At 37.4% G+C, this 15000-nt stretch overlaps 1 protein-coding gene across 2 annotated transcripts in view; it reads left to right on the top strand.

Moving 5' to 3' along the window:
- The window catches only part of si:ch211-236d3.4 (protein FAM107B), a 77909-nt gene that overhangs the window by 52204 nt on the left and 10705 nt on the right, over positions 1-15000 (top strand). For both annotated transcript variants that reach the window (XM_056468089.1, XM_056468090.1), the window contains one exon: positions 3159-3384. In XM_056468089.1, the coding sequence (XP_056324064.1) occupies positions 3159-3384 (226 nt within the window). The remainder of the gene's footprint in view (positions 1-3158; positions 3385-15000) is intronic.

Genomic DNA, 15000 nt, shown 5'->3' with positions numbered 1-15000 from the left:
TCTATATCTGTGAGTTAATTGCACATCAACAACACTCCAATTAATTGTATTTTATTAGAGTCTAACCAATATAAAAACCTTTTATTTTAAAAATATGTTATTAGTACCCAAGAGTTGTGGTGTGAACTTATTGACCTCTGATACCAAATCCTGTGTCACGAATACTTTCACATGCATGAATTCCCTTCATCATCCTGCCTATCATCATCATTTCATCCCTGTCCTCTTCTTTTGCACTCTGATTGAGAAGTGCTAAGAACTGAGCTCAGCTTTTTTAATATTGAATGGTGGAGACTGTCTCTGGTTCCTCCTCCAAGCATAGCATTGTTCTGAGCAAGCTTCAATGCATATGACACCTGATCTGCTGTCACTTTAGCATGGATCACTGCGCTTTTTAATCCGTTCTTTTTCTGGGAGGAGTGTTTCTAACCTTGATGCTATTGAACTGGCTTGTGTTATGGACCTGGACACAAGCTTGTCCTTTACAGTTATGAACAAAATTATTTCACAGTCCATTTGAAATTTAAAATGTAATGCCGTTTTTAATGATCATCAGCATCACAAATGTTTGGTGTTTTTAATATTTAGGTTATTTAAAATAATGTATGTACATTATATAATTATAAGTATGCATTATATCATCAAATTACAAAAAAGAAAAACTAGTTAACGCTTCTACGAGCTGTTTGGGTGGGACAGTAAATGTTAAATCGCTCTCTCTTCTTGCTGTCATAATCAGTCTCACACTCTTGTGGAGTTTTTTTTGTTGTTGTTGTTGTTTTTTGTTGTTGTTTTTTTTTTTTTGTTATTTGAGCAAATTGGAATGCAAAACATCTTTTGTTAATTATATGTGGTTCCTTCCATGCATTAATCACTCAAATAAGCAAGCAGTTTTCATACAACATTGAAATAATGAAATGGAAGCCCAGAGTCCTGACCTAAACCTGATTGAAAATCTCTAGAAAATCCTTGGTGACAAAGTAATGGCTAAGAAACCAACTTTAGTTAAATTTCAACTTTGGAAGAAAGTCAATTTGTTTGTCCTTTACAATAGTGGGCAAAATTATTTCACAAATAATTAGCGACCTTTTCAATATTAATGCAGTTTTCAATTGTCAACAGCATCCTAAATTGTTAATGTTTTTAATGTTTTATGTGGTTCCTTCCATGCATTAATCCTCTAAATCAGAAAGCAGTTGTCATGCAATAAACCATGTCACTTTGTAACAAGGGCAAAGAAACTGAAATTATTGAAATAATGAAATGGCAGTCCAGAATCCTGATCTAAACCTGATTGAAAATCTCTAGAAAATCCTTGGTGATAAAGTATTTTTTCAACAGTCAAATTTCAACTGTGGAAGAAAGTAAATTAAAGTTTGTCCTTGACAGTAGTGGACAAAGTTATGTCACAGATAATTAGCAACCCTTTTCAAAATACGCTAATGCCATTTATAATGGTCATCAGCATCCTAAATTCTTGATGTATTTAATATTTAGATTTTTACAAAAAATGTATTTACACTTTTAAAGCTTTACTTTGCATTATATCATCAAATTATAAAAAAAGAAAAACTAGTTAATACTTAGACGAGGTGTTTACAGTGTGGTGCAGTAAATGGTAAATTGTTCTCTATTCTGTCTGCCATTATTGGTCTCGCACATTTTTTTAAAACTTGTTTTAACACTGTCATGGAGTTTTTCTTTTGTTATTTGCGCAAATTGAATGCAATAATTTATTTGTTAACTATATGTGTACTTTCCATGCATTAATCGCCCAAATCAGCAAGCAGTTTTCATCCAATGAACCATGTGACTTTACAAAATGGCCAAAGAAACCAGAAATAATGAAATGGCAGCCCAGAGTCCTGAACTAAACCTGATTGAAAATCTCTAGAAAATCCTTGGTGACAAAGTAATGGCTAAAAAACCAACTTTACTCAAATTTCAACTTTGGTAGAAAGTTAATTTAAGTTTGTCCTTTACAGTAGTGGACAAAATTATTTCACAGATAATTAGCAACCCTTTTCAAAATATGGTAATGCCATTTTTATTGGCCATCAGCATCCTAAATTCTTCAAGTTTTTAATATTTTGATTTTTACAAAAAAAAAAACTATGTACACTTTTAAAGCTACAGTTACTGTATTTTGCATTATTTCATCAAATTACAAAAAAGAAAAAGTAGTTAACACTTATATAAGGTGTTTGGGTGGGAATGTTAAATTGTTCTGTCTTCTGACTGCCATTATCAGTCTCACACTTGTCATGAAAACACTGTTGTGGAGTTTTTATTTCGTTATCTAAGCAAATTGGTATGCAAAAAAAAAATTATTTGTTAAATAAATGTGTTTCCTTCCCTCCATTAATCACCCAAATCAATTAGTTTTCATGCAATGAGCCATGTCACACAGCAAAATGATCAAAGAAAACATTTAAATAATGAAATGGCAGCCCAGAGTCCTGAACTAAACCTGATTGAAAATCTCTAGAAAATCCTTGGTGACAAAGTAATGGCTAAGATATCAACTTTAGTCAAAATTCAACTGTTGAAGGAAATTAATTTAAGTTTTTTAAACTGTGCTTTAGAATAACAGCATACTTATTTTAGGATAACATCAATTAGTACCAAGCAGTAATCTCTAAATATAGGAGGTTGTCCTATAATTCTAATCCACTATATATCAATAGTTTCCCAGAAATGAGTTGCGACTGGAAGGGCATCTGCTGTGTAAAAATATAATAGTTGGTGGTTCATTCTGCTGTGGCAACCCCTGATAAATAAGGGATTAAGCCGAAGGAGAATTAATGAATGAATGAATTTATAACAATATTTGTATGTGTTAGAGGTTTGGTGTTGTAAAAAGGAAATGGAGGACTCAGAGGAATGTAAACACTCTGCTTGTCCACCTGCTACCTTCAGGAAACCTATTTCAGCTCACATGGAATCATTTAGAAGCTGCATGTAGTATTGTGTGTAAAAATCTGGCTCTCTGATGTGGGGTTGTTTTTGCCGCACCGTTCCACTTCCTGCTTTTTATTTTGTCCTTCTTTTGCGTCATTCTCTGCTTTTCTGCACGCAGTAAAAAGAAGCCATGAGAGGAAAAGTGACTTCCTTTTAACAAACCCCTTCCTCTTTCATTGTTTTCTCTCCATCCTCAGCTTCAGCATATGCCGATATCCAATGGGAACAGCCTCATCAACCGAAAAACCCAGATCCATTTGGTTACCCTCATCGCGAAATCCCCCCGTTGGCCAGTTACGCACCTCAGCCTGATTACATGACAGGAGACGATGATCTCATCAAACCCAAAAAGCTGATTAATCCAGTGAAAGCCTCTAAAAGCCACCAGGAGCTTCATCGGGAGTTGCTTTTGAACCATAAAAGGTATGAGAATACACAAGTGTGCAGTACATACACTGTAAAAAATCGATTTGTGTTGGGACAACATAAAAGAATTAAGTTAACTTATTAGTTTTTACAATTTTAAGTGGACTGAACATAAAACAATTGAGTTGTCCCAGAAAAAAAAATCAAGAATTGTGTTGTTTCAGCTCATTTTAAATAAGTAGTTTGAGCAAACCTAACTTTTGGAGTGTTAACACACTTTCCAGCCTGTATTTATACTCAGCAGTCTGATAGTAAGCTAAAAATAGAGTGATTGGTGTTTTCCTGTGGACATTTCTGTGAGCTAGCATGCTCAAAAGTTCCTCTGGATGATAATCATCTGCTAAGTGATTAGTAGCTACATGTACTGTAGTAATACTCGCATAAAAAGGGAAAACATCCTTTAAATTGTGCAGATAATTGTATTAATTTACTTACTCATTTATCCAGGAAAGTCCTATTAAGATACAATACCTCTTCTGCCACAGAGTCCTTGTCAAGAGAGGCAGCAAAGGACAGAGTTACAGAAAAATACATATCACAACACAAAGACACACAAACAAAAATAATATAACAGGGTTTCCGCGGGGTCTTAAAAAGTCTAAAACTTAAAAATCAAAATTTTAGGTCCTAAAAGTCTTAAATTCGCTGTTCTAGGTCTTAAATATTTTGCACAGGTCTTATTTTTCCGATGTCCATGTAGCGCTACATCTAAAGCCCATTTAAATTATTTTTTGTTGTTGTTGCTTGGTTTTCTTGGTGTTGTAGTTCTTTATTTCACTAGTCCAAATGTACTTTCCGGTATTACAACTACAAATGAGACCAACATGCAATAGCTAATCAGCTTTCTGGTTTTGAGCTCATTATGCGTGGCGAATGTGACGTCATTGCTGTAATTGCGGAGGTTCCCTTTGGGTGCGCACAACATGATTTCGGCTGGCGGAGCGCACAAATTTTTTTGAAACTCGGGTGAACAGTTCGCACAGCAACGCATTTGATTTGAATTGAATATGAAACACTTTGAAGAGATTTTGTCTGGAACAGGTTTGAGTAACACAATCTCACGGCAATTCGTAACTTTTTGATTTAGTGGCCAATTTCGTACGAATTCGTATGATCAAATTCGTACAATTTAGTACGATTTGCTCATCACCCAATGACGGTTGGGTTTAGGGGTGGGGTTAGGTGCCACGCCTCCTTTTTAAAATCGTACAATTTCGTACGACTGAACTCGTAGCCACTAAACTGACAAAACGTAAAATACTTACGTTTTCTCTCGAGATCAGGCTGGTTTAACTGTACACATCTTATTGATCCCTCCATGGGTGATCATAGAGACAACCACATGGCCTATAATTCTTGTCTAGAAATTGCAACTGTAGTGGGAAAAGAGGAAAGTTTATGTTAAAGTTTAGAAAAAGATTGTTAACGTTTATATAAGTTTGTTAAAACCAAAAAGAGAGGCCATGGCAAAATTGGAGACCCGGGTGGTTTTAACATTACAGAAAATGTTTTTCCAGCATTCATAGGTTTTACACTGATGTATATGTTACAGTTTTGAATTTAAAACTATTTAATAGTTACAAACTAAAATTAATTAACTTAATATTTCTTTGATAACTGGAAAGGAATATTTGATATTAAAATATAGGCTACTGATTTAGGCTTTATTAGTGATAATCGTCAGGAATGTTTGACCATTATGGCCTTTTTAGCTTACAAGTAGAGGACAGAAACTAGCCAGACTGTAATTTGTGATTTTTTTTTTTTTTTGCTTTTATTCTTTCCATAATAGAAAAATGTAATTGTAGAGCAGCCCATGTTCTGTTGTCATTAATATTTAACTTTAATAGGTAAAACTGTCCGATCTGATAGGTAAAAATCCTTATAATCATTAAAATAAATAAAATAAAAATAATAAAAAATAATTAGTTTAAATATTCATTCATTCATTTTCTTTTCGGCTTAGTCCCTTTTTATTAATCTTGGGTTGCCACAACGGAATGAACCGCCAACATTTTTCCAGCATTTGTTTTTATGCAGCGGATGCCCTTCCAGCTGCAACCCATGACTGGGAAACACATACACACTTATTCACACACACATACACTACGGACAATTTAGCCTACCCAATTCACCTGTACCGCATGTCTTTGGACTGTGGGGGAAACCGGAGCACCCGGAGGAAACCCACACGAATGCAGGGAGAACATGCAAACTCCACACAGAAACGCCAACTGACCCAGCCGAGGCTCAAACCAGCGACCTTCTTGCTGTGAGGCGACAGCACTACCTACTGCGCCGCTGCGTCACCGTAGTTTAAATATCTTGAACAATATTAATGATATGACGTAGTTCCGGAAACATCCTACTTCTCTGTTCAGCCGTCTGACTTGGCGTTTTTTCCTGTAGTTCAATGGTGCATCTAACTCGTCTTAAGTACTGTAAATTTATTTTCTCTTCATGTGTATGCGTTTATCATATAGGTCTTAAATTTAATGCTTAATGGTGTTAAAAAGGTCTTAAAAAGTCCTAAAGTTGACATTATGATATCTGCAGAAACACTGTATAAACCATAATCAGTTATTAAAGGATGTTATTAACACAATACATACATCCCTAAACTGTTTAAATCAAGAGTAAACTCTAAGTCTCCAAGTACTGACTTAGAAAAACTTTACTTTCCCCTCAGGTCCTAGCACTTTTGATTAGCATTGCACAGTTGCTTGGTAGCAGTGCATTACAATGCCACCCCCCACTTCTATAATAGCCCTAAATGTGGTAAAGGTGAACACTCGCTCTCTGTCTAAGCAGAGGGGTCTAAAGCCCTCAGGAATGGGCAACAGAAGCCCCTTTATCCTTCCCTGTGCCTCCATTCCTCTCTTTCCTAGACACTCTAGGAGGTTTAAGATTTAAAGAGCGCGAGGCTCAGCCGATGAAGACCAATTAGAGATTGTGTTCACATCCCACGCGGTTTCTGCCTTGTGTTTTCACACAGGGGATATGAGCACTTATCTAAAGTGGCCGACAATGGAGCTTTGCTGTTTATGCTGCAGATCCTGTGACATCAAACCCGAGATCTCCGAGTGCTCTTGAACGAATTGTCATTATTAATTGTGAGATTTTAGACAGAATCAGGTCTGTTGTGTACAACAGAGAAACTATCTAGGACTACATATATATTATGGGTATATAAGGTTGTCACTTTACTTAGTCTATACACAGATTTTGTTTGTTTAGTTGTGACATAAATGGCATTCACATTCAATTAAATAAGTAATTTCGCATTACTACCTTAAGCCACCATTAGATTTGTTGATTTATCATTGGTATAACCATATAATTATTTCGCTATCTCCAAATGAACAGTGAAATCTAGTTGGAGTGGAAAAAACTGCTGAGAAAACACTGAGAGCAATGGACTGGCTCATACAGAGTCCACACCTGAATATTATTTGTTCTGAAGTACACTCTCAGAAATAGGTGTGGTTTATTTATAAACTAATTTCGAGAGGATCACGTGCTTATGATCAACACGGCTGGCTCCTCATTAGCTCCGTAATCTGACCCATTAGATGATTACGGAAGCATTAGAAATAATTATTATTATATTTATAATTATAATTATTATGGAGTTATTCACTCCAGTTATCTTCGTCTTGAAGCTTCCCCCTCCTTCCACCCCTACTTCCTCCCCCTTTTTCCGATAGGGCGACAGGGTGGCCCAGTGGCTAGCACTGTTGCCTCACAGCAAGAACACCGCTGGTCCAACCTCCTATCGGGCTGGTTGGTGTTTCTGTGCGGAGTTTACATGTTCTCCCCGTGTTCGCGTGGGTTTCCCCCAAGTACCCCCGGTTTCCTCCCACTGTCCAAAAACATAGACTATGGCCAATCGATTAAACCAAATTATCACCGAAAACAACCCTAGTTTACACTTCTCGCGCGGCGACAAGCAGGGGAGTCCTCGAGACCTACCTGAGCTCAAACTCCGCTCTCTCCCTTCTAACGGGAGGGAGCCCCGGACTCGAGGATATTACGAGCTCAGGGCTCTCTCCTGGGACAGCATGCCAAATACGCTTTATTGATTATCAGCTAAGTGTGAACTCTTGAAAGGTATATGCGAGCTGTCACTGGGGTGGTACCTTTTCAAAAAAGACACATTTGTACCTAAAAGGTCTATATTAATACCTCAAGGGTCCATATTAGTACCTAAAGAGTACAAAAGTGTTCCTCTTAAAATTTTGTAGGTATTAATATATACTTTTGAGGTACCAATATGGACCCGTCATGTACAGATGTGTACCTTTTGAAAAGGTACCACCCCAGTAACAGCTCACATACCTTTATTTCTGAGAGTGTATCATACAGGTGGATTTTCACATTGATAGAAGAGATTTACTCAAGATTAGACGGCTAAATATTCAAAGCAGTTCCACCAACATGTTGGTATAGGATGGAACTGAAATCTGAAAGGAAGGTGGCTTTCTAGTACACATTTCTTCGTCCAACATTACAGCAGTGTCAGCACTAATGCTGCTGTCTCATGTGCTGATAAGAATTAGCTTCATTAACAAATATTTAAACATTAGGTACTCATATGAACCTTTAAAGACACTGAGTTGTTTGCTGCTAGAGAGCGCTTATTCACAAAAACAGCGTTGTTTGATGACGCCCTGCCTGAATGTGGAATGATGGGTGTTGTCATCTTTATTACATCTTTACCATATAATTATCTCCAAGTGAAATCATAGTTGGAGTGGAAAAACTGCTGTGAAAACAGAGAGTAATGGACTGGCTCATACAGAGTCCACACCTGAATATTATAGAGTAGGGGAGTCAAAATGTATCATTTTTAGCAGCAGAACGCAATGCTGAACATGTCGTAATTGCTTAATTGTTGTTTAATACATTCAAGAAGCATGTTTTCTTAGAGCAAGTAAAATAAATCTTCATACTACTTGTATATAATGGCAAACTTGTCTACTGTAGACTCACACCCCTATTATACTGCAAGTATGGCATCACTTGGAAAGAGAAACACAATTAAGTAAATTAAAGATGGCTAAATCTAAATCCGAAGATGGATTTGTGGAAGACTTGAACGTGTTTCTAAATATTGATAAAAAAAACGTTTGTAAAATGACTGTATTTCCATTAACCAACTAAAAGGTAGCATTTCCTCTCATAAGCCCTTCCAAATAATAGTTATGGATGTTAGGAGAGAGCGGGGACGAAAGTACATTTTTCATAAAAACCTCATTTTAAAAGATAATGTTTTCAGCAGAAATATATTTTTGCGGTGGTCACTAGCTCACAACCGTTCTCTATCAAAATCAGCTGTTTCCCTTCACTTAAACAAAAGCTGAACATTGTTACTTTTGACCCCATAGGCAGAGACGAAAGTAACTTATGGGTGGGTCAAAAGTAACGAAATATTAGCAAAATCTACTGGCTTAATCTTGTTTTTTTAAATATAACGGACTAAGGTGGCACAGTGGCGCAGTAGGTAGTGCTGTCGCCTCACAGCAAGAATGTCACTGGTTTGGGGCCTCGGCTGGGTCAGTTGGCGTTTTCTGTGTGGAGTTTGCATGTTCTCCCTGCGTTCGCGTGGGTTTCCTTGCAACCGGGGTGTTTGGTTTCTAAATGTTGTTTTAATTTAGAAGGTTTCATGCTCTCTTGTGAGAGCACCTCACTACATATGACACACTGAGGTTTTAAGGTCAATATATGTAAATTTATACTTTACATATTCGAGGTCGTACTTGCGCTTCGACATATTTGTTGCTAGAATTAAATGAAATTTCACATGTCAGACGGGACGGTTGTTGTGCGCGCATTTCAAAATAAAAGTCCGGTATAAGCAAAATAAGTTAAAAATTAAGCTTTGTTGTTTTTTTTTGACCACACACTTCACGACCCACTGAAAAAATTCGGGTCGCGACCCAGCAGTTGAGAAACACTGATCTAGACACAAAGCGCTTTGACACAACGTGCAAATTACCACAATACATAAAAAAAAACTAGGCATACCTTAGTGGGAAGGCTCAAACACTGAGTTGCTGTCATTGAATGTTACATGTTGCCAGATGTTGAGGGATTTAGCGACATTCCAAGATGGCGGCGCCCTATGTCTAAAATCTATAGTAAAAGATGCCGTTTTCTTCTAAATGGTTACATTAATCGAGTTTGTTTAATATATATTGTCATTAAAGTGGAATCCAATGTACAAAATAAGGTAAACTTGACTGAGTGCTTCATTTACCCTTTGAATTAGAATTGATGCTAACAATTTCTATAGGTTAGTAGCTTGAGTATAATGCTGTAGGTCAGGGGTGTCAAAACCTGCTCCTGCCAACTGCACTGCAAATATTAGCTCCAACACAGTTATTAGTGAGCTTGAAGCTCATGAATAGTTGTTTCATGTGTGTTTTATTAGTCTGCAGGACAGTGTTCAGCGAGTAGTAAGTTTGGTCACTAAACAGCGCTATGGGAGCATAAAAGGGGCACACTTCTGAAACCTAAAATGAAAAACAGGATGTCCTTCGGCAGGACGGTTCAGAGGAGGGTCATGACCTGCAGAGTTTTGTCCTCACCGACTAATAACTGGCTAAGCCTAAAGACCTTAATTAGCTAGTTCTAATGTGTTTAATTAGAGTTCAAACTAAGCTCTCTGGGTTACGACCCTCTAGAATGGAATTGACCCTCTGGCCTTAACACTGTTAAACCCAATAGCTGTGGCCACTCTATGTCCACAAAGGTGGAAGTGCACAGAAAATCTTTCAGTTTTTCGAAGGGCATTTATCTCAGCTTTACCAGTTCTGAAGTATCATACAGGTGGGTTTTCCTCATATATAGACCTTTTTCTTGGCTGCTGCATGGAGGGCGCCATAGCAACCAGCGTCTTGTGGTAGAATGGTTTGAACTTCCTTTTACAGTGTTTACAATAGGTAATTTGCGCTCTGAAAATGGGTTTCAATAGCGTTTTTAATGTATTACGGACCATTTTTGGACACACAACTTAATTAGGTTTGTGTTAAAGCCGTTATAATCTGTCAGATGTGATTCAAGCGCAAGAGAAAAACGTTCTCCTAGTTCACGTGTCTGCCGTCCGAAATACAGTGTGTGTGTGTGTGTGTTTCCCGGGCCTGTCAGCTGTTAGCTCAGCGGCTCTTCAACGCACACACACAAGCATGCAATACTTCACATACACTTTCTTCTTTGATCAAGAATGACGTTCATCTCATCTCATTCTTGCAAACCCCATGCCAAACAAGAAATGGCACTATTGGCAGTGGAAACTCAAGCATGATCGGGGGGCATAAGATACCAATATGGACTAATTCAGTACCAGTTTTGCAAAGATATCGCTCCAACAACCTCTCTTATATCTTTATTTCTGAGAGTGCAGCGTGAGGCTTTCATTACAGAGAAGGAGTCAGTGTTTGCGTGGGTACATTCATCAGTGTGTGCCACTATGAAACACTTTAAAGCCACAGAGAGCGCACTGGCACAGTGCCGTGCTGGCCATTAAGCAAGCATCTTTTAGTCACTGTTGGCACTTGTGCCTCTTTGGTGCTGAGAGACCCAGCAGAAAACACTCAATCTGCGGAGGACGTTAAACCCAGATGGCGATCTCACTTGTGCACAGATAACAGCGGGCATCAAAGGTGCCAGAGAAGGTGGCAAAAGAAAATAGGTCACTCTCAAAACAGTGCCTTATTTCTCAAGCCTTCTCAAGATAAGCTTTTCATAGAGCTCTTTGAGAAAAGAGATACGCGGTCTCATGTTTTATTAGGCAGCATTACCTACCATGTACTTGCATCAGTATATAAATACAATGTACTCACTGTGTTATTAATGTATTGCAGAAGACTTTTGGTGCTCTTGAGGTGGGATATGGGGACAGGTTTGGTGGTATGGGTAGGTTTAAGGGTGGGTTAAGGTGTAAGGGATGGTCAATAGAGTAATTATCAATGTAATTACAGATATAATTAAAGATGTAATTACAATTAGGTATTAAATCAAGCATAAGTAAAATGTAAAAACATGTATTTACACAATAAGTATAGTGTAATGAATAATTAATTTCTGTGTAAGTAGTTAGTTAAGGCCACTTAAAATAAAGTGGAAGCAGATAAGCTAAACACCACCTTTAAAATAAACAACACAGGCTCATTGTGGATACATACCCCTGTCTACAGTTCTGGAGAGCGCGAATTGTGTAGCCAGAGGTATATCTGACTGCATTTCGTCTTTAAAATGAATCTTACGGGGTGGTATGATGCTGCCATCAGCTTCTATTCCTTTTCGTGCTACCAGCTGGCTGTGTACCTCTGTATGGACGGCTTTTCCGGTGTTACCTGTTTGCCTAGTAGCTCGCTGGGTACGTCGGCAGACTTCGAACATGGAGCAGAGTTGACCGTAACGACGGGGTTTGAATCCGGCGAAGAAGGGTTCCAGAAACGAAGTAAAACAAAATACAATAAACAAATAAACAACATGCTGAAAACGTGGTGAATTCTTGCTAGATTGCTTTTGAAAACACTATCGGTTGGGTTTAGGGACGGGGGTGGGTGGGTCAGTCGGTCAGTCAACAGCAAGCTGGTCTGGGGTGCGTTTCCCAAACAACGATGTAACTCACGGCTGAACTATCATAGTATGATGCATCATTTGGGAAAAGAGCGATGTAGTGGTGAGTGTTTCCCAAAACCTGTAGTTTCTCTGTCCCAGATTCATTGTTTGAACCACGTTAAGTTATTACATAAAAATACCTGTAATGATGCTCTAAACGGCGTGGTAACAACTTCTTTAGAGAAGAATTCCTTAATTTCTTTGTGCAAATGACACTGTTTTACACAAACACGCATTTCAAAAAAATCCAATATTAGTTTTGGTAAGAACATGCACTCGTTTTCCATATTAATTGAAATATATGTAAATGGCACATATAGGGCCTGTGTTTCCTTTACAAATAATATGGAGAATATTCCATAGTCTATTCTAAATTAACATACAATCACTTACAAAAGTTAACACGTATTCTAATTAGGCATGTGCCGGTATCACATTTTCATACTGCGATTAATTGATTGAGCTTTTATCACGGTATACGGTATTATCGCGATATTGTAATTTTACTAGAGAAACAGGTAAAAAAACACAAAAAACTTCAGTTTCGTCAACTTAGTAACTTTAATAACTTTTTAATTAACTAAAAGTACTTCAAACATTTAAATACAAATAAATATGAATAAAACAATACACAATATAAAAGTAAACTTGAGCAATTATATCAAAGTGAATGTGCAAAGGGAAACCGTCTTCGATCAGCAATCCCTCTGCATTTTTTTGGAACCCAAAATATTTCCAAACCTCTGACTTTTTTTTTGAAGGGGGATAAATTGTCGGCAGCGTTCCTCCTTCCGCCATGCTTCTTCTTCGTGTGAGGATTAGAGAGCGGTGGCAGCGGCGGCGCGCACTGCGTGCACACAGTGCTTCTACATGTGGGGATTGTTTACATCAGAGTGCGCATCAGTTCTGCGCAGCATATACGCAGTGTTTCTTCAAGCGGTTGATGGAACATAAGCTGAAGGGGGATAAATTGTTGGCAGCGTTCCTCCTTCCGCCATGCTTCTTCTTCGTGTGAGGATTAGAGAGCGGTGGCAGCGGCGGCGCGCACTGCGTGCACACAGTGCTTCTACATGCGGGGATTGTTTACATCAGAGTGCGCATCAGTTCTGCGCAGCATATACGCAGTGTTTCTTCAAGCGGTTGATGGAAAATAAGCTAAGGCGCGTTCTAAGAATATAAAATCGGATCTATTATTTTTCACGGTATTTTGAAGTGCCCGCGATAACAATATCGTGCATATTCATTACCGTGATTTTATCGCATTACCGAATACCGGCACAAGCCTAATTCTAATATCATATATAAATCATATAAATAAATAAATAATGAAGCTATTTATTAAGAAATGAAATGTAATATTTATTATATATTAAGAAATGAAAAAAATCCTACTTTAAAAATATTAATAATATTGATGATGATGACGACAGTTATTATTATTATTATTATTATTATTATTATTATTATTATTATTATTAATACTACTATGTAGGATTTTTTGTTGTTGTTGTTGTTGTTGTTGTTGTTGTTGTTGTTTTTTAAGTCTACTTTTACAATTTGGCACATGCAAACTACTGCGTAAATGTTCTATTCTAATCAACCAGCTTGACCACCTAGCCAGGCTGGGAGCCCAGCCAAAACCAGCTATGTCCAGCTTAAATCAGGCTGGTCAAGCTGGTTTTAGCTGGATTTAGCTGGTCATTTTCCAGCCTGACCAGCTAAGACCAGCCTGGAAATGGCCAAAACCCTCTAAAACCAGGCTGGTCAACCAGCTAAAACCAACCAACCAGCCTTGGCTGGTTTAAGCTGGATTTTTCAGCAGGGATAGTATTAGAATGGTTTTTGCAATACAAATCATCAGTCAGGAGAAAACAACCTAAAAGGAGACACTAAACAGGGGGAGACAAATTTGGCTCAGATGTCACTCTCAGCCATGATAGGAAAGAAGACACCATCTATGGATCATTTCAGGAACAGGTCGATGCTAACGATTTTAGCGTGGTTCAGCTAGTGACTATTCATAGCAGAGAGCTTAGACAAGACTAAAGACCCTCGTGTTATTATTATGAGGGCTCTTAGGAGTTGATCTCTATCTTGTTATCTTCATTAAATGCCCCTTGTGTTTATTTATTGTTAACTGGCTGTGTCTTCAGTTTGAAGGACACCATCTAAATTAGCAGGGACGCTAATTGAGACTCCCACATGTTTTTCCTTCTTCTCAGCTCTCTCGGCACCTCCTCCCCTGCGGAGAGAACAAGCTGACACGTCATTTAATTATCAGTCTGTCTTGGGGTGTTTCTCTGCGCACATATGTCTATCCTGGCACAGAAGTTAATAATTATCACTCATGTTAGCAGCAACTTGGCACTATGAACACTGGCAACAGTAAGAGCACTGGGAATCTAATGGAAATCAGACGTACAGTCAATCAGATCTACATATTTTCGCTGGCTATATTATAGCAGATTTGCTGATATGAATAATAATTTTTTAATGCATTAACATGTTTTATATTATGTGTGGCAAAACGTTTTATAAAGCAAACAAGTCTAGTTTAATATGTTAACACTGCCACCTGCTGGAGGACTAACTAACTGCACCAGTGCGATTTCTATTATGTTCTATTTTAGATTCCATTCTATTGTGTTTGTTTTTATTCTATTTGTTTCTGTGCTATTCATTTATATTTAATAGTTATATTATATATATATTATATATATTATATTATATTATATTATATTATAAATAATTTTTATTATTTTTGTTTTCTGTTTTCTTGAATTTATACTCTTTTCTTGTGTGTGTTCTACTTGAATTTAAATTCTTATGTTTATCTTCATATGTATACACACACACACACACACACACACACACACACATATATCTATCTATCTATCTATCTATCTATCTATCTATCTATCTATCTATCTATCTATCTATCTATCTATCTATCTATCTATCTATCTATCTATCTATCTATCTGTC

Source organism: Danio aesculapii, chromosome 11, assembly GCF_903798145.1.
Source record: "Danio aesculapii chromosome 11, fDanAes4.1, whole genome shotgun sequence".
Taxonomy (NCBI): domain Eukaryota; kingdom Metazoa; phylum Chordata; class Actinopteri; order Cypriniformes; family Danionidae; genus Danio; species Danio aesculapii.
Note: the sequence above shows the minus strand (reverse complement) of the source record. Positions and strands in the feature narration are given on the sequence as shown.